Source organism: Bubalus bubalis, chromosome 19 (genome assembly GCF_019923935.1).
Source record: "Bubalus bubalis isolate 160015118507 breed Murrah chromosome 19, NDDB_SH_1, whole genome shotgun sequence".
NCBI lineage: Eukaryota > Metazoa > Chordata > Mammalia > Artiodactyla > Bovidae > Bubalus > Bubalus bubalis.
Genome location: NC_059175.1, coordinates 36,402,169 through 36,428,663, shown reverse-complemented (window position 1 = coordinate 36,428,663; position 26,495 = coordinate 36,402,169). Strand labels below are relative to the sequence as shown.

Here is a 26,495-nt window from a genome sequence, read left to right as displayed (position 1 = left end):
GAGCATCATTTTGAAAAAACAGGTCAAACACTTGCTCATTTCCCATACCCACTTGGAGGCTCGATCTCGGAAAACATGGACATCTAAAAGCTAAAGTTTTTGAAAAATCAAAATGCTAAAATGCATTTAAGTCATCCTTTTAGTGTGCAACTAAATATTTTGGCATTATTCTATTTAAAATATTTAAACTTTGATGTGTCCTTCATATAAACAATGTTATTTAAACAAGTGAAACCTTGTACTGGGCCAGACTCCGGGAACAAACCAAACTATTCACTCCCCAGACTTAGCCTTCCTCAATTATGGGAAAAAAACAATAATGCTACCCCAGGAACAAAGGCCTGGGACACTGACTATCTTGTAAAGTTAATTGAGTTTTTATAGGAACAATGGTGAGACCTGGGAGTACTCCTTGTAATAGCCAAACTAAAAAGCACATAATTCAAAACATTATCTTGGCTAGGCTGGCATTTAGTGGACAAAGTTTTCTTTTAAATGTTAGATTTCTCTTAAAAAAAAGCATACAGGTTAATGATACTTTAATCAAAAAGGTCATTTTATATTCCTATTGGATGGTCACCCTCCTCTCCCCGGCCGGGTTTCTGAGCCACTTTTCAGCCAGTCTTCCGCCCAGGGGCCCCGGAGGGAGCCCACAAGCTCAAGGTTGTGCACAGAGCAGTGAGGATGTGACCCCTTACCTAGAGTGGGAGGGGTCTCTGTGGGGCCCAGAGAAGAGGGGCCGGGACTCTGGTACCCACAGAGGGCCTCTTGTATAGGAGCCATCTTCCAGGCCAGAGCCAGCCTCAAGGATGCAGGGGTGCTGGAGAGAAGACCCAGATGTTCCTTGTTCTGGGGCTCCTGCCTCTATGTTTCACTGGAAATCACCCAGCTGCTGGGTACTGGATGGGCAAGAGTTAATATGCTGAGGTCCACAGACGTGACCTACGGCCTGAGCCAGGGCCACACAGGTGAAACGCACATCTTCAACCAGCACCCGGGTGCCCTCGCTCCAGACAGTACCCAGTTATGGGGTGGGCTCAACCCTGGATATGAGGCCTAAGATGCTGCGTCTGGGGGCGTTGGGGGCTGGGCAGCCCACCCTCACGTATGGAGCCTCCCCTGAAAGACGGTCTACAAAAGGAGGCGAGTGGAAACCCCCTTGGCAGGGGAGGATATTTACTCTGATATTCACTGTCCACCTGAAGCCCAGGTAAAGTACAAACTGCTCTGTAGACCAAGTGTATGGAAAAGAGAAGTTCTCTCTCTGTGTATGTGTGTATACTCATGCACACATATACACGCATGTATGTGCATATATACATATACACTTCTATGTGATTCTGCATGCTGTGCTCGGTTCTGTCTGACTCTTTGCAACCCCATGGACTGTAGCCCGCCAGGCTTCTCTGTCCATGGGATTCTCCAGGCAAGAATACTGGAGTGGGTTACCATGCCCTCTTCCAGGGGATCTTCCCAACCCAGAGACTGAACCTGCATCTCCTGTATCTCCTGAAATGGCAGGCGGATTTTTTTACCCCTGAGTCATCCAGGAAAGACCAACACATACACAAATGCACGTCTGTATGAAAAGAAAAGATCACCCTAAGATTTATATAACCTCTCAAGAGAATTCCCAACTAATGTCATTCTTTAGAATGTTATTTTTACTTTTCAATAATGTACAAACATTTTCTTTCACTAATATTGAAATAAGAACTACATGGTAGAGCCTCACCTTTAAAATTCCTCATATTAGAAATGGTATCATCCTGTATTATAAGCGATGGCTTCCTTGGTGTACTTAATAGTCACAAGAGAAAGGTCCCAACCTGAACTTGAACTCCAATGACATCCCTGCAAGGTTAAAACAGGGGTTGCATAGTATTTGTACTTTATAGAGCAGGAAACAGGCTCAGAGAAGATAAATATCTATCTTCCCAAGGTCACGTGGCTCATAAAAGTGGACTCAGTCGGTTTGGTTTCAAAGCTCAGACTGGTTCCAGTGCTCCCAGCTGCCTATCTGTGTTTAAGTAAAAATTCCACGTGGTGCAGCTTGTCTGCTCTCAGCCTGTGGCAACTTACTCTGGAAGGAGGGCAAGGCAGGCTGATTTCACTGCATGCATTTACCACATTCAGAACACGAAGGGAGAAACACTTTCCATTGGAAAGTTCAGCAGGCATGGAGGTGCATTAAGTAAATTCTGAAGTTAGGCTGCCACGGGCCACAGAATACAGTATATTGTCTCCAAAAAGGGAAAAGCATGCGGGTCAGGGGCACCTCTCCCAGCTCCTGGGTCTTGCATGTCACTCCAAGGCAGAACTGGCAGTTTCCCAGTAAAAACCGGAAAACCGGCAGCCAAGGGCGGCGGCAGATTCAGACAGAGAGGCCCTGTCTCCGGAAGCTCCTCAAACTCACACTGGCGCCAAGTGACAAAGTCTCACTGCAGAGCTGGAGAGGACAGAGCCCGGGATTCCATCCGGGGTCAGTCCCTGCTCAGCCTTGCAACCTTGGACTAGGCAATCCTTCTGAGGTCGTCTATCCCTCTGGGGTGGGAGGGGGGCTCCCCAGTGCTGACACCCTAAGATGTGGACAGTCTCGAGTCTCAGTGGGAAACCCCTGCCTCACACTCATCTCTAGTCACCCCCATCAGGGAGAGGACCACCTCTGCTGATGTCCCAGCGCTATTCTGCTCAGCCACCACCACTGTGGCCCCAGGAGACCCCACAAGAGGTTTTAGCAGTCCTAAACGTTTTTTTGTTTGCCTCTTGTCTCAACATCTCGGTTACTTTTGAAATAACCAAGTGTCACCTTCCTATGTCGTCTTTAGGAGAGGTGAAGGGATATGTACAGAGGGCCGTGTATCTGAGTCTCAAAATATCCAGGTTCTTGCGGGAGGCAGCCTTACATTTCAGTCTCCACCTGGAAAGGCAGAGATGGAGCCCATCATCTCTAAGAGCACAGACACCAACAGGCTATGCTCCTCCAGCCCTTCTCACCCAAATGGCCAACAAAATCGGTTTTATTTTTCAAAATAAAACATGTTCTCAAAATCTCTGTTTTATTTATTTATGATTTTGCTGCTTCTATCATATGTAGGTCACACTTTGACCAATGTCATACATACTTATGAGCCATACCATGTCTGGACTGTTTATTCTACAATTTAAGAAAACATGCTTAGGTCTTAGAACTCAGAGGCTAGACTCATCCATGGCAACCGCTGCCAAATGGATTGTGAGAGTCCCACAGCTTGTCTTGGAAACTGCACCTTGTTTTTAATCTGACCTTCTGTGACCTCTGAAATGTACAGTGTTGGTCTGGGAGGATGTACCAGTTCTCCGAAAAATTCAAAGTTCTGTCATCTGCTATTTAAAAGTTTTGATTTTGCCACCCAATTGAAATCATTTTAAAAAAGCGCCCATGGGTCCCTAAGCAGTAGAGTGCTGAGGTTATCTTGCACTATGTAATGACTACCCTGGCCTTCCTATTTTGGACAGAGTATTCACCTAGCATTAGATAGGCCATCCTGGTCACTTCGAGAAGGGTCCACGGCATCTATTCTATGAACAGCCACCAGCTGAGGCCATTTACTAAGTCCTCGTGACCACTGCTGGAGTTACTGGAGTTACTCTTCATGACCAGTGGCTGGCTGGTAATAAAACATGACATGGGTTTATTTGTAAAGTATTTGTGTTATAAAAACACCAGTGTTTTGTCATTTGAAAAAGTATTTCTGGATCCTCTCAAGGCAGAAGAAAAGACCAACCAGTTCAAAATTCAGAAAAAGGAGTTCTGGATATACTGTTAAAGGCCACTTTGCCCAACCAAAATGCCATTTTATTTACCATCTCTGCCTACTTTGACCAACATCACACATACGTCTTAGAAATACCATTTCTTGGCTATTTATCCTACAATTTAACTAAGAAAACTTATCATCATTGTAATTGAAATTACTCCATGAATACAAATAGCTCAAAAACTTTCACTCAGGAAAGATGGACTATATTCATTTTGTTATTCAGATTCCAATTGCTCTGATTTCCACCTATGTGGTCCATGCTCTTATTCTAGTGATGTTAATAATTTTATGGTAATACAGAAATGGCTCCCCTGAGGGGAAAATGTTCATTCTTCTGCTTCTAAGTCAGGAAAACACCCAGTAGGGTGTCCATTTGTCGGCTAATCCATGAATACCCGGTGTGAGCTGAAAGCACTGCACAGCCGGCTGTAAACACCCACACTCAAGAGTGCACGCCAGGGGCCCTGCTACTGTCCTTACAAAACACTTTATGGGGAGGGTGAGAAAGTTACCCAGTGAAACTAAGCGCACACAAAGGGAAAATATCCCTTGTGGTATTAACAAAGGTGGGTGGTTTTTCAGGGGAAACCCCAGAGGAACCTGGAAAGCAAAGGAACCTCACTCCCTCCTTCCCAAAAGGCCCTGTCTGCAGTCCGAGGGGCCTGGCAATCGCGCGGGGCCTGCATCCGACTTTCCTGGGCCTTCCCCAGGGCCGGCTGAGCACTGCTCTTGTCGTTTGGCTGCTCAGGCATGTCCAGCTCTTTGCGACCCTATGGACTGTAGCCCGCCCGGCTCCTCTGTCTATGGGATTTTCCAGGCAACAATACTGGAGTGGGGTGCCATCTCCTTCTCCAGGGGATCTTCCTGACCCAAGGATCGAACCTGGGTCTCCTATGGGCAGGAGGATGCTTTACCACTGAGCCACCTGGGAAGCTATTAACTGAGCATTGGGTAGAAGGAACTCGAAGGGCCGGAGAGACCTGGCAAGAAGAGGAAGGACTGAAAAGCTGAAAGGAGAATAAAGAGGGTAAAAGGGAGCCATTCCAGCCTGCCTGATGGATTTCTGCCATCAGAGTGAAGAGGGGCTCTCTACCCCTCAGTGAATGACTTCACTGGACTCTCAAATACTCTTCAGGGAATTAGCTAGAAGTATCATTCAAGCCAGTCAATCCTAAAGGAAATCAGTTCTGACTATTCATTGGAAGGATTGACGCTGAAGCTGAAGCTCCAAGACTTTGGCCACCTGATAAGAAGAGCTGACTCATTGGAAAAGACTCTGATGCTGGGAAAGATTGAAGGCAGGAAGAGAAGGGGACGACAGAGGATGAGATGGCTGGACGGCATCACTGACACAATGGACGTGAGTTTGAGCAAACTCCAGGAGATAGTGAAGGACAGGGAAGTCTAGCGTGCTGCAGTCCATGGGCTTGCAAAGAGTCAGACACGATTTAGCAACTGAACAACAATCATTCAAAACCAGCTGCATTCAAAACCTCCACTTGACTTTTCTCCTCCCTGACCTTCTGACATAGGAGAGTTATGCAGCAGCACGGTGCACTGGCAGGAAGTGGTCATGTGGTCCCAAGGTAAGTGTTGGGTTAGGCTTTCCCAAGTCCAGTCTGGCTGGGTTGCCTATAACTTTGTGCAGCCCCAACCTCCCCCTAAAATGGGGATCATTACTTGGAATGGGAGAAAAGTTTTTAGCTTAGGGCCTGGAGGTATTTAACAAATGGCCCACAAAGTCAGGTCTATGGTTTTCACAGCTGATGATGATCCTTCATCAACATTACACTCGAGGAAGCAGCGTGAAGATCAACTCGGCTGGCTCATGGACAGAGCACCCTGAAGGGGACGCAGACACTGGCCCCTTGCTCATCCAGCATGTCCCACAGAGCAGAAGGCCTGGGGGCCCTGGCATGGTGGTCTGTGGGCAGAAGGAGCAGACCCGTCTTGGGAGTCTGGGCTGCTTCTTCCCTCTTCCTAGGAATGCCCTCAAATTAACTACACAAACATCAACTGACTCCATAAACAATATTTTGTGTTCACCATGGCATTGGTCAGTGTCTTCAGACTGTGGCATGTATCCCTCAGGGGGGCAGTATGTGAGGGCTTTCTAGAGTCTACGGGGAGTTTTAGAAGAATCCATGTCCAGATCCTCAACTTCCACGTGTGCTGCATTCTGAGCCCAGTCCACAGACAAATACTCCTGCAGCCAGTTTTACGATCACCCTTGGACTTCCTCAGACAGATGCACTTCTTGCCCACCTCATTCATTTTACTGCAAGGCACTGTCTGGTGGATAGATACCTGTAAGGACAGTCCGGGTGTGCAAGGCTCCTTGGGCTAAACTGGTGCTGGTGACTCACGATGTGAAGACACGTCATCATGAACACAGTGTTCCAAAGATGTGAACCTGAATCTAATCAAGTGCCAACAATCCCACAAATGCAACCCGAGCAGCAGTCTGCAGAACCGCAGGCAAGACAGCCTAGACTTCTCAAAATGTTGTAGGGGGAAAAAAGGGTTGGGAGCTAATTCCAGATTAAAGGAGAATGAACAGACACAACAGTCAAATGCAATTTGTGACCCCTGATTAAGGAGAAAAACTATGAAGGACATTCTTGCCAATTGAGGAGATGTGATTATGGACTATCTATTGGATAACAGTATTGTACAAATGTTAAGTTTCCTGAGACTGATAACTGAACTGTGGTTACATAAGGTAATGTCCTTGCTCCTAGAAGGTTCACACTAAACTATTGTTAGATTTGAAAGTAATACTCAAATGGTTTAGAAAAAAAAAATGAAGCAAAATGCTAACAAGAAGTCCATCTTGGTGAAAAAGACCCGTGGGTGTTCAGTTTACTATGAATATTTTACTGAGGAAAAGTCCCATATGAATAAATCAAGAAATATCAAACTGGGTGGTTCCATATTTCATTCTGGCCAGGCAGTCATAGCAAGGCATGCTCTGCTTGTCAGTCCATCCACCCATCCATCTATTCATCTTACAGTTAGGATCCAAAAGGTAGTGGTTGCCAAAGAGGCAGACTAACATGTGTATTTGAAATGAAAATGAAGTTGGACCTTTTCTGACGAAAAAAATCAATGTATTTGAGCTGATACATTTGGATAATTTCCCACAAATTGAATAAGCTAAATTTGCAGCTCCCAAGTTTTGCCAAAAATATTGAAGCACATGTCTAGCTGCCAAATGGGCTGGAAATTACTTCTGCTACAACTATTTAAACTTGTTGGAAAATTACAGATGTTACCTTAGGAGTGTGTGCTAGTTTTTCAACATAATTTTGTAGGTTTACACGAAAAAAAGTTTTAAGACTTTCAAGACTTTCCAACTTAGTTATCCTATAAAATCATTAAAAAGCGGGTTTTATCTCTACTGAGTTAACCAGTTGATTCTCAGTAGAGACCTAAGATCTGCTTAGACAAACCCACTCCCGTTCCCATAGAGGTGGCTGTGCGGGCCGGGCTGTTGCCCTTGGCTTCCCACGTGGACGCTCCCTTCCCTGGGCGGAACAGAAGCCATCTGAGAACAAGCACCCCCCGAAGGCCTCAAGTATTCGAGGAGACCTCACTTTGCCCCAAAGAGTTAGGGAGCCTTCCCTCATTGCAAAAAGCATCGATAGTTTAGGAGTGTGTGAAGAAATGCATGTTTCTCTTCCTAAAATGTCCTGATTTGGATTCTGAAGTATCATGAATAAAATAACCCTAGGTCCACTCTGGCCCAAACAGAGATCAAAGAAAGGACCTGGAGGAAATATAATACTCCTTGCTTCGGCTAATTGATTTTCCTAGAAATACATCTTTCAGATAGTGAATGTATTTTTAGCAAGTCAAGATTTGTGTTTTCTTAATCTACTAATGTGAGAGTGCAGTCTGTATTAAGCCAAAATTACCAGTTTGGGGACTGGAAGTTTGGGGTTTGAATTCTGGCTTCATCACTTACTAAATTTGTGACCCTGAGTAAATCTCTAGGTCTCATTGCTTCATCTGTACAATAGGGATACATAACATTTCTTACCCAGTAGAGCTCAAACTTACTCGATTTTAGGACAATACATGAAATCTATTTAAAGATACCAAATGCTGGAGAGGGTGTGGAGAAAAGAGAACCCTCCTACACAGTTGGTAAAGGAATGTAAATTGGTACAGCCACTGTGGAAAACAATATGGAGTTTCCTCAAAAAACTAACAATTGAGTTGCTGTATGATCCAGAGACAAAACTGTAATTCAAAAAGATACACGCATCCCTATTTTCATAGCAGCACTATTCACAATAGCCAAGAAATGGAAACAGCCTAAATGTCCATTGACAGATGAATGGATAAAGAAGACATGGTGTGCACACGCGTGCGTGCACGCACACACACACACACACACACACAGAGGAATACTACTCAGCCATAAAAAGAATGGAATAATGCCGTTTGCAGCAACATGGCTAGACCTAGGGTTAATCATATTAAGTGAAGTAAGTCAGAAAGAGAAAGACTAACAACTATGATATCACTTATGTGGAATCTAAAATATGACACAAATGAACGTATCCATGAAACAGAAACAGATTCGCAGATGTAGAGAACAGACTTGTAGTTACCAAGGGGGCGGGGTGTTGGGGGAAGATGGGCTAGGAATGTGGAGTTAGCAGATGCAAACTATTATACATAGAATGGATAAACAACAAAGTCCTACTCCATAGTTCAGTTCAGTTCAGTCGCTCAGTCATGTCTGACTCTTTACGACCCCATGAACTGCAGCACGCCAGGTCTCCCTGTCCATCACCAACTCCCGGAGTTCACTCTACAGTACAGGGAATTATATTAAATATCCTGTGATAAACCATAAGGGAAAAGAATATAAAAAAAGAATACATATATGTGTGTATAATTGAATCACTTTGTTGTACAGCAGAAATTAATACAACATGATAAATCAACTATACTCAATAAATTAAAAAACCCTATTTGTTAAAAATTGGGTTACTCTGTGAAAAGCAGAGATGTAGTGATACTAACTTTATTTTTTGTTTTTATTTTATTTTTAATTGAAGTATAGTTGATATTTATATTCTTTATGTATCTACTCTTCTTCAGGTTTTCATTATATAAGTTATTACAAGATATTGAATATAGTTCTTTGTGCTATACAGTAGGTCCTTGTTGGTTATCTGTTTTATATATAGTAGTGTGTATCTGTCAGTACCAAACTCCTAGTTTACCCCCTCCCACCTTTCCCTTTTGGTAACCATAAGTTTGTTTTCTAAGTCTGTGAGTCTATTTCTGTTTTGTAAATAAGTTTATTTGTATGATACTAACTTTAAATTTTTATTTGTATCTTTTCACTTGTTAACAGGTTGATTCAATTATGCCCACACCTAGACACTTTTTAAAAATAAGGGCACAGCCTATGCTATAGACTCATGAAGCCTGGGGCTTGAATAATTTTTGCAGCAAGAAGGCTTAGCAGTGAGATCCCACTTGCTGCCACCTGCCTGCTTGAGATACCCCAGTGGCACCCTGCTGCCATCAGAAACAGAGCAAGCACCTTCTTTTCCTGGATTTTACAGCATCTCATAATCTGGGTATCACCTACAGAGATAGCCTAAATTTCACACCACTTCCCGCCACCTGTTCTCAGTACTTGGCGACTGGTCTGGCCTCCTCCTTGTATCCACCACCTGCCCCTTCCTCATATCGTGATCACAAACTGGACTGTGCTTCTCCTTGGTCTGGAATGTGCCCTTTTTCCTTTTCCTTCCTTTCCTAATGCACATCTTTCAAGTGCTAGCTCAAATCCTCCCTCTCCCCCAAATTGTTTCCTGCTATGATCTCCAAATCCTAGTGACTTCATCCCTAGGAATTCTTACCATGACCACAGCTAATGCACACGCCTCAGTAGACTGATAGTCCGCCCACCCACCCACCCACCCATCTGCCTATCCATAGTTTACAACTAGATCATAAGCTATTTAAGTTCACAATTTTGCCTTTTAGATGCCTACACAGCACCTAGAGCATGAAAGATATTTAATACTTGCTTCCTGATTGAGCTCAAGTGATTAAAGAATATGTTTTAATTGAATAAAGAGGCTATGGACCATTAAGTGCTAAGTAAACCAAGAAGAAAGGGACATTTGGAAGGGAAAATGCTAGAGAGCTTTTATTTTTCTATCAGTGAAAGGAGAATCTTCTGAGAATAATTCTTTGGCTGTTGGATCAGCCTGAGGTCCTAAGATTGGCCAATTCATATTAAGCCTGAAATAGATTTCTCTAAACAGCAACAGTTTGAAATAGGTCTTCAGACTGAGGCCAGAATGAGATGTTGGTCTCAGATCTTGAGTGAGGAATCAGTGTTTCCTAAAAGCCTGACATGGGATTTCTTGATTCCAAGCACCTCATCCCAAATGGTAGAGCCCCCTTCCAACTTAGGGACCTTATTACAGTATTGTCTGTTCATATAGTCCCTAAAATAATAATAAAAAAATAGATGGACAGTGCTTATTTATTCTGAACTCTATATCCCACAACATTAGATTTGAAAGCCTAACATTTAACTACCTTGTTGCATTAGAAGGTTTCTTAGCTGGATAACAACAAGCTGAAAGTTTACTAAATTCACTAACAGTCTTCTGCTGGGTTTGTGAAGCAGCTTGAATTAAATATCCAGGTGGGATCACTTAAAACAGAAATGCTCTATCTCAAGACAGGGAGCCTCCAGCTCACAGCTTCCTTGATCTCTTACATGTAAGGATCTTATGGTGTCCTGGCTCCCTTCTCCCCATAGGGGACGAGGGTCTCCCTAACATGACCATGGGAATCTGGTGGGAAAAATTCCGTAGGAACTATGTGGCCTCAGCAAATGGGGAAGGGAAGGAGCTGTGAAACCTGGGAAGAGCCAGGGGGAGCTGACCCAGGGGCAGAATCCCACGCAAGGCTGGCCCGACTGACTGACCCGACTGACTGACCGTGGGGCCCAAAATAGCCTCCCCGCAAGGCCTGCATTTCTTCCCCTCTCTGTACTTTGTTGAGCTGCTTGAAATTCCACCATTTAGAGCAATGTCTTGGCAGAGGCCGAACTGAAAGCCTGGGACGGGAGAAAAGGCACTCACCGGGTGCGGGTTGGGAGCAGCAGCGTGGCAAGTACAATGGTTGCTTATGGGGCATGGGCTTAACAAAGCATTGCCTCATGTAACTCTGTTCCCAGCAGCCCCGGGAGGCAGGATGAATAGTGTTCCTATGTCACAGATGAGGAAACTGAGGTTTGGGAGCTGTTAAGTAACAGTTGAGTGGCCAGGCTGACTGAACTGATGTGAACTTGAGCTCTTGCTTGTTGAAACTAGGATTTCTCGCTGTGTCCCCCTTCTGCAGATTATGGGAAATGACAACCTGGGAAGAGTCTCCAGCTTTACAATATTGTGAATCATATCTCAAATTGATCAAGGTTACATAGAGTTTTGTGGGCTAGTCTGAGAACTTGATGGCTTGATTTGCAAGATTGTTTCTCTAGGAAATTTTGTGACTTGCTGCAAAACCGGTAGAATGGAACCCCACGATATTACAATGCATTGTGGATTACTTGCAATTATAATTTAGCAGTGCTCAGTGTTTCTAGTTGTTTTCTGGTCACACAAAAAGGCCACCTTTTCTGACCAAGGTTTTAGTTTACAATGCCACCAAATTGCCCCACACCCTGTACCTTTATTACATAGTACATTTTGTGAGGACAGGGGCTTTTGTCTGTGTACTGAGGATTCCCTAGCCCCTACGACAGTGTCTGGCACACACAGGCACACATTAATTACTTGTTGAATGAATAAGTGCTTTTAGATCACAACGTTTTAAAAAGCATGTGCATTTTATGCTTTGTGAAACACATTTAGAGTTATCATGCACAGCTGAGATCTGGTATATGACTATGATTAACAAACCTTTAAAAACTTCAAGCAACCCTGTGCAACACAGTTTTATTCATTAGTTGAAAACTATCCTCCCATATAAAGTGTTTTCTCCTCGGTAGCAAGACTGAACGCTCTGCAATTCAGGGGTTTAGAGAAACTCGGGTTCTGGCTTCAGCAATCTTCCTCCTGCCATCATGGAACCCTGGCACTTTGGATAAACTGCTTTACGTCTTTAGGCCTGGGAATTTTAGGGGCTACCTTTCAGCTCTAAAATGCTATGACATCTGTGCACAAGACCTATTTTCACCTTTTACATGCCTCAGGCCTGCTCTAATCACACGTTAGTGAAGACACAGATAAAAAGCACAATGATAAAATACAAACAAATACGGTGAAACGGAAAAGTCTTGGATGACCCGAAAGGAAAACCACAAGTCTTTAAGTTTAGACAAGTTTGAAGCTGCTACAAGAAGCAGCCACAGCCCATGAACTTTATCGTCAACCTCTGTGCAGACAAGTGGGCCAGTTACGAATTCTACTCGGTTAGTTCAACACGTGATAATGGTAGGAACAAGATTCTGGCTGCTTCATTTACATCAGAACCAGCAGAATACATGCGATCTCAAGGGTGAATGAGTAGACAGGGTGCAGTCCAGCCCCCTTTGAACAGCACAGAATGACTGACTCAGGTAGCACGAAAGAGCCTTTGCTCAATCACTAAGTTCCAAGCATTCCAAGAAGAGGGATCAGTATTTATGGCACTTTCTATTTTCAAATGATGAGTGACTTAATGTTTTCTGCATAAGCCTTAACTGCACGGTGCACAGTGCAGGATATAAATGTCAGCACTGTGACAGGGGCATGTTGACACTGGTGGAGTGTTCCAAGTCTGCACATTGTCTTTATCCTGCCTTCCCCGCACTGACAACTTGCTACCGAATTGAACATACCTGGAAAGAAGTCAATTTGGCTTAGAATGCAGCTCACTTTCTCTTTGGGAACATTTCTCTTTCAAGGATCTATTGGGTCTTCCCATAGATAAAACAGAATCGGGTGTGCTCTGCTGGTTCAAATGTAAATACAGTAGTCAGAATCGTGTCCATTGATACTACTGATACTACTGATGACTTAGTATCAGTTTTGGAAAAAACCTCCCTTCCCCCACAACTCCCCCCACCCCAATCAATAAGATTAACGTTACCTTGCTTGCTTTGTGACTGGCTGGACCTTACATGAGGCACAGATTTTCTTAGGGTATTATCAAGGCACAGGGATTCACCTGACTGCACGTTAGGCTCACCTGGGGAACACCTAAATCTCGAGTTGCCCATGCCACACCCCAAGCCAATTAGATCAGAATCTCTCTGGGAGAGGCCCAGCACCAGTAGTCACTAGAGCTCACTAGGTGAGTCTAGTAAGCAGGGGTCTTATGAGTCTTTTCCCAAAGGAAGGTTAGGGTGGAGCGTGAAGGTTGGGGTTGACCAAATCTCAGTCATTGGCATTTTGGAGTGGCAAGGCCTTCCTTTACTGTACAGTTGTAAACTGTTCATTGAGTTTGGCAGTAAGTAATTTGTCTGAGGTGACAAAATTAGCCAAAAGCAGAGCCAGAAGCAGGAGCCAGCATTAAATAAGCCTAGGTAGACAGGATACTAATATGCTTATTAAATTTCCATGAACTAATCAGCTTCATAATCAGGCACAGTCATTTTTCCTCCAGAGTGCCTTGGTGAGAAAACTATTACCTTTCACTGGGTTCCTGTTCCTCTGACCTAGGCTGTTTGAATGAATGAAAAGCCATTTAGCCTTCATGGGTACTGTTCTGAAGATTATGGCACTAAAGCGCATTTTAAGTCTCTACTGGAGAAACATTATATACACTAGGATAGAAATTTGTGGCTGAAACCAAAACCTTTAAAAATAGGTTTATACAACTAACTGACATACACTCTTGGAACAGTTACTTCAATTTCAAGGGATCAAACTGTGTTCTCTAACCCTAAGTCACTCTTGAAGACTTCATTTGTCTTAGAAAAATGCACTTTTTCTTGGGACTTCAGGAAGAAGATGCTTTTATTGTAATCAGGCGTAAGATAAGCACATTACATTTCCTGGGCTACTTTTAGCCCAAGGCCACAGGTTTGGGGGACTCCAGCATACAGCTGACTTTGGAACCCTTTCAGTGGTGCCTATGATCACAATAATTTTCAAATGCAGAATAGGGTAACAGAAATGGGGAGTAGCCAGCATGGTTATGGCTATGGTTTACTGTTGCTTTAGTTTGGGGTTGTGCAAATTTTCTATTCCTCACCAGTAATCTCTAACTTGTGATGAAGCATATTCTGCTTTATGCAATAGATAAACTTCTCAAGAGCAGAGGGTAAATTATATCAAATCATAGTTGACATGCCCTGATAAACCGCTAAGACATTTTTGAGAGGCAAATCACAGATTTATTTTCTAATATGAATAATCTAATCTTAAGAGTTAACATTGTCATATGTGTAGTGAACTACAATTTTTTGTTTTTTCCCCCTAGCCCCAGCCCAGCACTATTTATCACTTTCTTTCTAGAACCGGAACTTTCCTGAACAGACTTGACACTGCCCAGATGCTTGTTCTGGAAATCAAGGCTTTTCTGTGTTTTCTCTGACTCTGGCATGGTTTTGTGAAACCTCAACCTCTTCCCTTGCAAGGGCAGTTTAGGATGGAAAGGCAATTGTTCTCAGAATTCAGCAGAGCCAGGCACACCCAAACAGAGATAGAGGGCTTTGGAACAAAACACGGGTGTGAGTGTGTGTGTGTGTGATGGGGAGGCAAAGAAAAGAAAACAACTGTGTGTTTTCCTGTGGTGGTGGTAGTGGTGGGGAAAACAGCTGTTGATCGGAATCTAAATGAGCAGCAGAAAAGTGTGTTACTCTCTGTGTTGGGCAAAGCCAGCGCGTGCCATATACAGACTAGGTGTTGCAGCCTTGGGGCACCAGTTGGTTGCGGCGCACCGGGAGGGGGCTTCGGCGCCTGCGCGGCTCTTCCCTGGGAGGCCACTCTGCGGTCGTGGCTGACTTGGGGGTGCGTGCGGGCGGCGGGTGGGGTGACCCCTGCGGGGAGGGAACGGTTCTTACAGTCACTGCTCAGCGCGAAGGGCGCGCGGCGGCGGCCGAGGGAGCGGTCTTCGGCGGGCGCCTCGGGAGGCCTCTTACCGGCGGGCAGCGGGAAGGCGGACGCGGTGTGGAGCAGCACCAGGCAGACAGCCACGACATCCCATAACTTCATCTTAGAGTCCCGTCCGGCGGCGGCACCTGTGCAGGCGGGCGGGCGGGGGCGCAGAACCGGGGAGAGCACATTAGGCCTGGATGCTGGGGCCCGCGCGGGTCCCCGGGGCTCCCCTCCAGACTTGGCACCGCCCTCCTTCCGGACCGCTGCGGCCGGGCGCTTCCCCGGGCACCCCCACCCTTCTTTCCTTCCCAGCTCCCTGCCTATCCCCGCTCCGGGGTGCGCCTCTCCGGCTTCCAACTGACAACTGCCTTTTTCTTCCGCCATCGGATCCCAGGATTTCGGGGCAGGGCTGCTTCCCAATACGACGACAGCAGTACTGGCGCGCAACCCCATCCCCATTCTGGGGGGCGACCGGGCAACCCTCACCCTGTGCTCCCGCCCCGTCCAGCAGCTCCCACAGGACCCCGCCACCCCCGACCCCGCCCCGGAGAACGAGCCCTGAACCCAAGCAAGAGACCAGCCCTCCCGGGGTCCTGATCCTGTCCTCAGCTAGGCAGGGGCAGGCTCAGTGGCACCACGAACCCCGCCCAAGCTTCATTCCTGCCATTTCAATTAGTGTTTTGTCGTCGGAACAAGAAGCCAGTGGGGACTTAAAGACTTTGAGGCTGTCCAGGAATATCTGTGTTAAGCTCCTGAACTTTCCAAAGTTTCAACTCGGTTTAAAATACTACTTCCACTTCTTAAGGTTATGAATATTAACATATGAAAAGGCCTAACTACGTTCAATAAATGCTTTAGCGTTACAGTTAGGGAGGGATTGCCTCAGTCTTGAAAATGTTCGTGGTGTACTCGAATACCCTCTTAATTTTTGCATTTTTGCAAGATTTTGGCCTTAAATCCTTTCCCCTCGCAGAGGGGTTCGAGCTCCCCAAGCTGGGTCACAGTCACTCCTGGACGATCGTACCCTGTCGGGGATGCTACGCAGGAGCGCGGGCACCAGAAGGTCTAGACCGGGAAAGGGCGCACGGTGGGGGCTCAGCTCCTCTTAGGGGGCTCCGTTTGGCTTCTCAATCCTCGCACCCCTAGAAAGGAGGGTCACGCAGTTGAGGGCGGGTGAGAAAAAGGGTACCCTCAACTCAGGGCCCAACTTCACGCAATAAGGAGGGGGGGAGGGGAGACCCGGGCACCTTGAGGTGAGTCCCCAGTGCCAGCGTTCTAATTTCCAAGGGCATTCTAAAGTGGAAATCACGAGATTCATGCAGTTGATTCTCCCCGTTCCTCCAAGTAAAGGAGATTCTTAGGAAAAGCTCCTTGAACTTTTTCAGTGGAAGAGAGTAAGGCAGTTCCCAGATAAAAGTAAAAACCTCGACCCCATTCCTCTCCATCAGTCGCCAGGAGCTCCCGCCTCCCTTCCAGCAAACGCCCCCACCCCCATCTCTACCCAGAACGCCCGTCGGGTTCCGGTGCAGGCCACCCCGGGAAGCGTTTAATTCGACCGCCACCTCCCACCGCTGTGGAGACCAATGCAGTTTCCATCCCTTGGGCGTCTGTTTGTTCGCTACGCAGCTGTTGGGCTCGGGGAGTCTGTAGGGACCACGAACTCCTAAACCCTGTGGCTCCCGGCGCTCCATGCCTCCCTGGTTGGTTTACAAACCCGGGGAAAAGGAAAGGCTCTGGGTTGAGGCGCTGGGGCCCCCAGGCAACACCTCACCCAGGCCGTGCAAAACAAGCCCTGCGAGGCGCTCGAGCAGAGACGACGCGGGAACGCGAGGCCTCCCGTCCCCTCGGCCCGGGTGCCCGATCCCGGGCGCTTGCGAACTGTCTGGCTGCCCGGAGGGGCAGGGAGGCGCGCGGTTAATGCGCCGTCCCAAATCGCGGTGCCCGCCGGCAGGAAGCGACAGAGGCACCAGGTTTCCCTTCCGCATTAAGAGGGTTTTTCCTTTTTTTTTTTTTTCTTTTTTCTGCTTGGCAGGAGGAGGGCTTTTTAAATTGGACGTGGAGATCCTCAATTAGAAGTGTGACGAAGCTGGCAAAAGAGGACATAGAAGAAAACTCCCCGCCTCATCCAAAGGAGGCTCCCGCCCCCGCCCTCCGCCGGGTGAAAAGAGCTCGCCCATCTCAGGCGGACGAGAAGGGCGCCTTCTTCCCTCTGAGCACCGCCCGCGCAGGCTGCAGTCAGAGCCGCTTTGTAGTTCCCGGTATTTGCCGGGCGGAGGGAGTCTGGAGGCTGAGCGTTCACAGCGGTCTACCGGAAGGTTTTTCCCAAATCCCTGTGGGGTCCCCACATCCCCACCCCCAACACACCCAGCGGCTTCCCTGTCGGTCTCTTTATCTCTTTCTCAAAGCATATCTGTCTGACGTGTTTCTGCCGCAACCAGCAGCCTCTGTTACGCGCGCCAACTGCCCAACGCGCTGCCACATGCGGTAATAAACAAGCTCTCCTTCTCCGCTAGGTGCCCCCGCACACGTTCCGGTACCCCACAGGCTGGTCCCTCTCTGCGTCCGGCAGAGCAAAAGGGGAGGTCGCGGGCACCGGCACCTGGTGATCCTCAGGCCTGGGGCGGAAAAGACGGATGCCCCAGGGAGCCGGACTGCGGGACTCGCCGCCGGGCGCTTCTGAGTTCCCAGCACCAGGGGGCACCAGAAACCGCCGGAGTCCCGAAGCGCCCACGCGGCCGGGCGGCTGCCTTGCCACTTTAAGTATAGAACCGCTGCACGAACGCTCTCCACCACCCCTCAATCCTCTCCGAATCCAAATTACCCCTCGGAACTTTTGGATGTCCTGACCAGCATCCCTGCTGTTCATCCTCTCCTACCGCTCTTCATCCTCTCTCCCGGATTTTTCTCTACCTGCTTCACTTAAGCTGGTTTCTCGGCAACCCGGTTTTTTAACTCCCCCTCCCTCCCCCGCGTCTCGGTGACAGCCTCACCGCGGGTAAGCGCTCCCGCCGCCAGTGCCCCCGCACTTTCCCGTGTCTGGCAGGCTGGGAGGTTTGCCCTCAAGATCCAGGTCTCAGGAGGAGAAAAAGGGAGGCGGGAGTGGGTGGGTGGGGGCGCGCTGTAACTCGGAGGCTTTCTTTTGGAATACGGACAGAAGTTGCTGAAAGATGTATTGCTTTTTTCAGCTTTTCCTTGTGTGCTGAACTGACGGTGGTACTCAGTTGGGCCCAAGACCGCGGTAGGGAAAAGAATGAGCGACGCTTCCTGAAGACAGTCTGGGAATGGATCAAGGGCCCGAGGCCGTGTTTCAGATCCAGAGTGCACCCGAACCCTTTGCGAGAATGGGCTGGGGACGCTGCGGGCTCCTCGGACACCTGACACTTGTTGAAAAGGCGCTACTGTCCCTGAACCTTGCCAAAGCGAAAATATGGCAAAACTCAGTGCAAACCCGGTCGCGGCGGGGCGGAAGCCCAGAAGCTCGCATTGGAGCTTTGCGGGTAGAGGTGCGTGCGCGAGGTTAGCAGCAGCATCTCTTCCTTGGAATACTTAAGTGAACATCGAAAATACTGTGCAAGAGTCGAGTGCGCTCTAACATATCCGCGGCAGCGCGCAGGGAGTTGTGTTTGCCCCCACCAATGAGCAAAAATCTTGCGAGCACGGGGTTGGGCAGCTCCCCCGGAGCGCGCGCGTCTGCTCTGCAGACCGGTTTGCCACCGCCGAAACCAGGGAGGCGCCAGAAGGCTGGGGAGGTCCGCGGAAAGTTATTTCCCGCCCCGAGAGGGGCTGGAAACCAAAAAGCGGCGAAATCATCCCTGAGGTTGTGCAAGGTAGTGGTGGAGAGTGTTAACCGAGGAGGTGGCACAGAGTGCAGGAGAAAAGCGGTCATTCAAATCATCACTTAGATGGCGTAGGGGAGACCTTGAGGCTCGAGAGTCTGTTGGAGACGGAGACCCAGCTCCTGGGCTATTCCGGAAGCCCCTCTCTTAACCTCGACGCGGATGGTTAGTTGGAATTGCGGGCTCATGCAAGTAACCGGGTTCAGAAAAGGGCGAGGAATGTAGATTTGCAAGACGGCTCCAGAGGAGGTGAGCGCTCTGTTTTTAGGTCCTCAGCACCTTTAGCAGCAGCCCCTCCCGGGGCCTACACTTTCCCTCGGAACAGACCAAAACAAGTTACACCCCAGTAATGATATCTATGCAGCAGCGCCTCCACAGAGGACCCAACTTTGGTAGTGGTGGGTTCAAAGACGATCCCAGCCCGGTACCTTCCCGGGACTTGACGGAAGAGCGCCCCGCCGAGTCGGGGAGGGAAACTGTCCCTGTCGAATACTCCGGGGTCTAGAAGGCATGAGGGACCCCAGAGATCTTTGCCCACGTGGAAAGGCAAACTGCCCCTCTGCAAGGCCAGCCTGTCTCCAGTTCAACTTCTCTCTCTCCTCTGTCTTCCCAGTGTCTCGGTTCCCTCTTAGTCTCTTCTCTTTCTAGTCCCACTGCCCGTTCTGAGGTCCAGCCGCGCCCCCCTCTGTCTCCAGCGCCCCGCAGCCCGCCGCGCCCGCCTCCCCTCAGGCCCTCTCCCCTACTCACCTCGGATCCGGTCTCCGCAGACCCCCAGCTGGACATTAACTCCAGGAGCCCCGAGTCCCAGCCAGGAGACCCATCCGGGCCGAGGGCAGGAGCGCGGAGCCCCGCCCAGCAGGTTAGAGGCGCGAGTTCGCAATCCTGGGGCCGTTCCCGGCAGGGAGGGCACGCAGGAGGCGGCGGCCAAGGCTCCAGCCGCCGCCGCCGTGAGAAGGGCGAGGGATGCCGACAGCTCCCCCGCCGGCTCCCTGCACCCCCAGAAGGCGAGGTCCGAGCAGCCGCCGCTGCCTTGGTTGGGGGGTGACAGGGCTGCGCGCGCCGCGCTCTCAGCCGGGGCCGCGCGGGCGCGGGGCGCGGCGGGCGCTTCAGCGGCGGCGGCCGCGCTCTGCGCCTTCTTGGGGCGCCGCGCCGGGGAGCACGAGACGGGCCGGGCTGATGCTGCCGCCGGAGCTGAGGTCTGGCCTGGAAATCCGAACGAGACACCACGTCAACCGGCGCCGAGAGTCCCGCGAAGACATGAGGGCGCCAGGAGCGCAGGCTGGTCCTGGAGAGCCCGGGCCGGGGGCCGGGGTGGGGGAGGGGAGGCGCGGGGCCCCGGGAGGGGAGGGGTCGAGCGGCGGCGGTGGCGGGGAGGGAAAGGAGAACAGCGAGGAGGCGCCCGAGCTCCCGAAGCGGGGCGCTCCGGGTGCGAGTGGGTGACGCGAGGCGCCCCTCCCCGGGGTGCAGGGAGAGAGCGCTCAGCGCGTGGAGACGCGGCCGGGCTCGCTCTTCCTCCTCGCCGGGAAGATCCGGAGGAATGTGCGGAGATCTGCGCGGACCAACCGAAGGGGGCAATCCGAACTTGACCGCGGCGCCCGCGCCCGGCTTCGCCCTCGCTCCTAGCTCTCTGAGCCGGGGCTCTGTCGAGTGGAGGGCTGCACTGGGCTTTCCTTCCACCTCGATGTCTAGCTCTCTGGCTTTTCTGCAGGGCAGAAGGCAGTGGCGAGGAGAGCTGCTGCTGGCCGGAGTTCTCCAGCACTACGAAGGAGAGATGTGCAGCGGCCCAGGGAGGGAAGCCGAGTGTTTGCCAGGGGACGCTGAGACTGGGGCAGAATTTATAGGGCTCTCACTCCGTGACGTGCCCTCCAGTGGCTTTTCTGATTCGCTTTCTGACCTAAACACACATTAGTTTAGCCCCCATGCTAGGGCCAACACGGTCTCCACATATCTGCTGGCTGAAGTCAGAGGCTTTGCATATCATGTATTACACGGCAGGCAATGAAGAAGGCTTCTGAGGCTGGCCGCTCCTCGGTCCTAGGCTCCATTTTCAAGCTGTTGTAATATAATACCAAACGTGGGGTAGACACATACATTCAGAATCTCAATTCCAGAGGCGTAAGATCACTTGATTGGGAACAGGTCGGGGAAGGTTGGACTAAACCTGCTTTTATTTTCGAAAATGCAGATAGGAGACCTAAGCAAGCACTGCTTTGGGTACTGAGTTTCCAGTGAGCAGGGACCCAGCGCCCATTCCTGATCTCTGTGAGACCTTTTAGGCATTCCTTTTGTTGGTTTGCTCACCACCAGACGCGCCAGAGCCTTCTTTTGTAGAGGACGTGAGGAGGGCAAGTCCTTACACACCCTGCACATGACTCTCCCCATAAATCCGTTGCATTCACCCAGGGCATGAAATTAGCTCTACCTTTAAAATAATGTACTGAGTAAGGTATGTCTTTGCTAAGCAGAAACCTGTTTTCCGGAAGCCATTGGACCTGAATTCAGTGGGACCTCTTTTATTTTATTAGCTGGGGCCAGGGAGAGCATAAACAGGCTCAGTTTACATCCATGTACCTCTTATTTTATGACTCATCCGGCTGTTGAGGAGTATGTGTTCGTGGAGTAACTGATACAGACAATAGACAGGGGAAATGTGTGTGGCAGTGTGGGGGGAAGAGCCCATATTACTAAACTTCTTGGAAGACAAATATCAGCTACTTTGGAGGTTTGACAGTGACGTTAGTGTGGGAGGAAAATTGTTATTAATGTTACCATGATTTAAGGTTAAGCGGAGTGAAAAGTCATCCAGACATACCTTAGCTGAAATTAGGATGCCTACTGGAGTTCTGCAGAATGTGACATATCCTTCTTTGATAGATTACGGTAGAAATGTAGATGGGTTTGAAAATGGGCTAAGCTTAATATACTTATCCTACTTTAACACTATTTTTGTAATTCGAAGGCGACCCTCGCCAGTGTTCTTCACCGTGAATGATTTCTTCATTTTCTGAAGGCTTTTCCACTGGAGATGGTCCTGCCTTCCAAACACTTGCAATGATTTAGTGCTCGCTGTTGTGCCAGGCAAAGTGCTAGACCCTGGGGATTGTGCTAACTGGGATTTTGGGGGGGTTGCAGAGCACAGATACCACTGAGTTTACCCTAAGTAATGGGAGTTGACTGTGGAAGGAAGGCTGACCGGAATCTTCACGCTCAGCCACGTGTCTCCGAAAAGCCTTCCGGAAAGGCCACCCAGCCAGGCCTCACGAAAACTGGATTGAAGTTCAGGAACTGGAAGGTCATTCAGGATCTGGCTCTGTGACTGGGTTATCTTGCTGCCCCCCTGAGCCACAGGCATCTGCCGTCCCTTCTAACAGGCTTAGCCGCCAACGTGATTCAGCTCCTCTCTCTGTGTTTTTCTCCGGGTGTCTCTTGGCTTCTGCTCCTGCTACCAACTGCTCAGCTCTCTGTTGATCTCACATTTAAACTCCTTCAGCGAGAGGATCTTATTGGCCCCACTGGGCACTAGCTAGGTGCTTGAGATGGACTGAGAGCTTTTGAGTCAGGACATACAGGTTACTGGACACCCTGGAGTGCAACAGACCTTAGTCAGGTTCTTATTCCCAGACTAATCACCCACGTCTACGTTGTTAGGTCTCATGGTTCTGAGACTGGCCATCTTCACTTAAGACACTTCCTAGAGTTCCTCTTTGCCTTCCCTGCGCAGGATTTGGGCACCCAAAAGGAGCTGTGTTAATGGCAGTCACTTGGGAGTTTAACAAACCTCTGTCCACTACAAGACTCAAGGATAGATAAGATATGACTCCTCTTTCTCTGGAAGCTTACCATCTCTAAGGAGAGGGAGGCATGTACATAAGTAATCATAGTATAAAGTGATAAATGCCGTAATAGAGGTATATGTGAGGTGCTCAGATGTGATTTTTACCTGGCAAGTGGAACCCTGGGGAGATTGCAAACACATACCCATGCCTCGGCCTTGTTCCTGGACAGTTAAATGTGAATTTCTTGGGTGGTGGGGCCCAGGAGTTGGTATTTTGTTTTAAGCTGTTCTAAGTGCAGCCAGGGTTGAGGTACTAGTTAGTTTTCTTTCCCCTAATGATTATAATAATCATTAATATGATGATTCTTTTTGTGAGCCAAACTAAGAGGCTTACCTATTTTGATAGGTTCTAGGACTCAGACTTTTCCAAAACATTAAATCCTTTTGAAATACTACTAATTATCTTAAATAGTAATATAAAAGAAACTATAAAATTAACTTAGAGTTAAAGCAAATACTTATAGTTTTGAAACAACACTTTTTAGATGATTACAACATTCCAATGACTACAGAAGAGGTGAAAAAGTCTGAAATTTTTCAAGATCCCCCACTATAAAGCCCAATATTTAAAAGTACTGGAGTTGATATTGACAAAAATCGCAGGCCTTCACAGACAATGAGAAACAAAGCTGCTTCCGGAGTGACTGCCAGGAAGCAAGCATTCAGTGTCTTGGACACAAGGGGATGGCCTGCTGTCACCATCTCAAAGTCTCCAGATACTGGAAGTAGGGCCCCCCAGTAGCTCTGTGTCCACCTCTTCTCCTTCTCCAGGAGACAAAGAAAATGTTTGATTTGATGTTCCTCAACATCATCCAGAAGAGAACAATTTGCCGTCCAGAAGAGAACCACTTTTGTGCTGAATAAATGGATGGTCCCCTGATAAAGTAATAACAACACACTGCTAAGAAATCTCACAGTGTCCTTAGATCTCAGCCTCTCATCTGGAAAACCCTGCCAGAAACTCAGAAGGAGAGAAGCAAGTATGGTTCAAGCAGCTCATCTCCTCTTTGAGAAAAAAAAAGTTCACCACCTTGCTAATTTCCCATTTCACCATTACCATCATCTTCATCAGAACTCATTGTGGATCTTTAACTGAAAGATGTCAAAATCATGGGTGCTCCCGGTGCCCAAAGTCCAGGGGAAGGAAAAAAGTGAAAGTGAAAGTGGTTCTGTCATGTCCGACTCTTTGTGACCCCATGGACTATACAGTCCTTGGAATTCTCCAGGCCAGAATACTGGAGTGGGTAGCCTTTCCCTTCTCCAGGTGATCTTCCCAACCCAGGAATCAAACCCAGGTCACCTGCATTGCAGGCAGATTCTTGGGAGGAAGAGAAAACACAAACAAAAAATGATAAAGAATACAGGATATCCTGAGGCTATGGGCCTTGAGTATGACCATATTTGGAACTCAAACTGGGGCTTGATAGGGGTAGTAGGCAGAGAAGAGGGGGAGCCAAGGGGGGACATTCCAGGCTAGGTGAAGGGGTCCCCGCACACTCAGTGCTGCGAGCTGCAGCCTGGAGGGGCAGTGGGGTGGCAGAGCAGCCTTTGGCCCTTCACAGAGAGTCCTGGTGAGCTCCCAGGGGAGCCTTGCAGCTGCTTTGCCTGTAAGGGCCAGGACACGGGTCCCTGGACTTCCTCATAACGGGGGTCATGACGGCTGAGCCCGAATCCATCACTGGGGCAGGGCAATTTCCTTTTCAAAGTCACCACTTTATTGGGCAGGGATTTCTTTCATGCTCATTCACTCTTTAACAGTCATTTTCACCAATGATACGATTACTTATAATAGAAAGAAAAATGTTCTATTCTTCAAACCACTTAGAGACAAAAGAGGAAAAAAAAAAGAACAAGAGAAAGAATGGACTGTATTGGCCTCCTTGTAAGGACTAAATTGTAAAGTAGATAACTTCTTTGGAGTAAATTGTTTCTCTTAAGAAATTGATTCTGACACTGCCGTTTCTTTTATAGGTATCAAATTGCCTAATTACCCATAATTTTGTTTTTGGTTCTTAGGATTACTTTATGGGAGTCTTCTTTCCTGGTAATACAACCTTAATCAGGTAAGAGGGTTCCAGCAGACTCTTACTCTGCAAAGGGTCTAGTGGCTTCAAGTTAGGTTTGGCAAACTTTTTCTGTCAAGGGCAGGCTCTTTTGGGTAGATATAGGAAATATTTTAGGCTTTCAGGCCATACAGTTTCTCTTGCAGCCACTCAACTCTACCCTTGTATGGCAAAAGCAGCCATAGATAATATATAAATGAACAAGCACAGCTGTGTTCCCATATAGCTTTATTTATGGACATTGAGATTTGAATTTTATGTAATTTTCACATGTCATGAAATACTACTCTTTATTTTTTCTCTTCAACCATTTAAAACATGAAAACTATCCTTAGTCCTCAGACCACATAAAAGGAGGTGGTAGGTAGGATTTGGCCTGAGGGCTGTACTTTGCTGATTCCAGTTAGGTTCAAGTTGTAACTCTGAGGAACTGTATCACCTATAGAATTAGGGAATTCCGGACACGTCTGAGGCGACTTAGCAACAGCAGCAGTAGAGCTGAAAAGCACCTGAAGCTTATAGTCTAATCTCAATTTTCCAGGAGAGAAAACTGAGGCAGAGAGGGTTAAGTGACTTATCCAAGGTCATTCTTTGAGTGAGTGACACACTCTTACTGTTGAGAAAACGTGGGATCAAATGACTTCACTGGTATCTGTGAGTGCACCGACATTTGCACGTCTGCTTTAAGGACAGCAGTGGGGAGTACATGGGGGATGTATTGTATCATTTTTCTTTGAAACTGGGACTTAGTATTTTTTGTTGAGGCAAGAACTGAGTCCAAATACAGAGAAATCAGTTCGACTCTTTATTGGTGGTAGAGGTTGATATCTGGCCAAATGGGGAACAAAGCTTTGAAAAGAAGTCAGTTATCACCTTTCAGAGTAGCAGAGGGCTTCCAGGTGGCTCAGAGGTAAGGAATCCACCTGTCGATGCAGGAACCACAGGGACAAGGGTTCGATCTCTGGATGGGGAAGATTTCCTGCAGGAGGGCATGGCAACCCACTCCAGTATTCTTGCCTGGAGAATCCCATGGACAGAGGAGCCTGGTGGGCTACAGTCCACAGGGTTGCCAAGAGTCAGACAACTGAAGTGACTTAGCAGACATGCAGAGTAGCAGAGGGCCTCGAAGGTGGCTCAGTGGTAAAGAATCCACCTGCCAATGAAGGAAACTCCAGTTTGATATCTGGGCCAGGAAGATCCCCTGGAGAAGGGATTGGCTGCCCACTCCAGTATTCTTCCCTGGAGAATTCTATGGACAGAGAAGCCCAGAGGGCTACAGTCCGTGGCATCACAAAGAGTCAGACACGACTAAGTGAGTGAATACACGTGCATACAGAGTAGCAGAACTTCCAGGCCGAGTACAACACTAGGTACATTTCCCCTGCCCTCCTTAGTAGTCCATTATATTTGGCTTTTAGACAGCGGGTACACAGCATTTCATCACAAAGGCACAAAGATGTGTTGAGAGAGATTTGAGTGGGGAATCAAGACCCCTGCATCCTAATCCTTTTTCAACCACATCATGCTTGCTGCAGAGCTTCTGGAATCTTCCTAAAGATGTAAAACACAGGCAATAGCTGGAGATACTGCCGAAGACGATGGTTGACGCTGGGGCAAGGACTCAGCATTTGGACCTTCAAGCCAAAACATGCCAGGGGACCGCTTTGCCACATGTTAATTGCATCACACAGACTTCAACCTGGCTTCTTCTCCTTTGGCCTAAAATAGACCAACCATTTGACCATTTCCAATTTTGGCAACAAAGCAAGAAGACAGCCTTCTCTGCCATCATATCCCCTCCTGCATTGCCTTTTCCACTTTTCCTCATTGTGGGAAAACAACTAATGAATCCTCATCAGTATTTATGGACTTAGGGATTTCCCTGG

General features: G+C 48.1%; 1 protein-coding gene across 7 annotated transcripts in view; it reads right to left on the bottom strand.

Annotated features, from left to right (window-relative positions):
* The window catches only part of GDNF (glial cell derived neurotrophic factor), a 29,005-nt gene extending 8,499 nt beyond the window's left edge, over positions 1-20,506 (bottom strand). The window contains exons 1-3 of one of the 7 annotated variants that reach the window (XM_006062987.4): positions 20,275-20,506; positions 19,459-19,914; positions 14,842-15,018 (exon numbers count right to left, since the gene is read on the bottom strand). In XM_006062987.4, coding sequence (XP_006063049.2) covers positions 14,842-14,992 — 151 coding nt within the window. In that variant the 5' untranslated portion in view covers positions 14,993-15,018; positions 19,459-19,914; positions 20,275-20,506. 7 annotated transcript variants of the gene reach the window in all.
* Between the last annotated feature and the right edge of the window lie 5,989 nt (positions 20,507-26,495).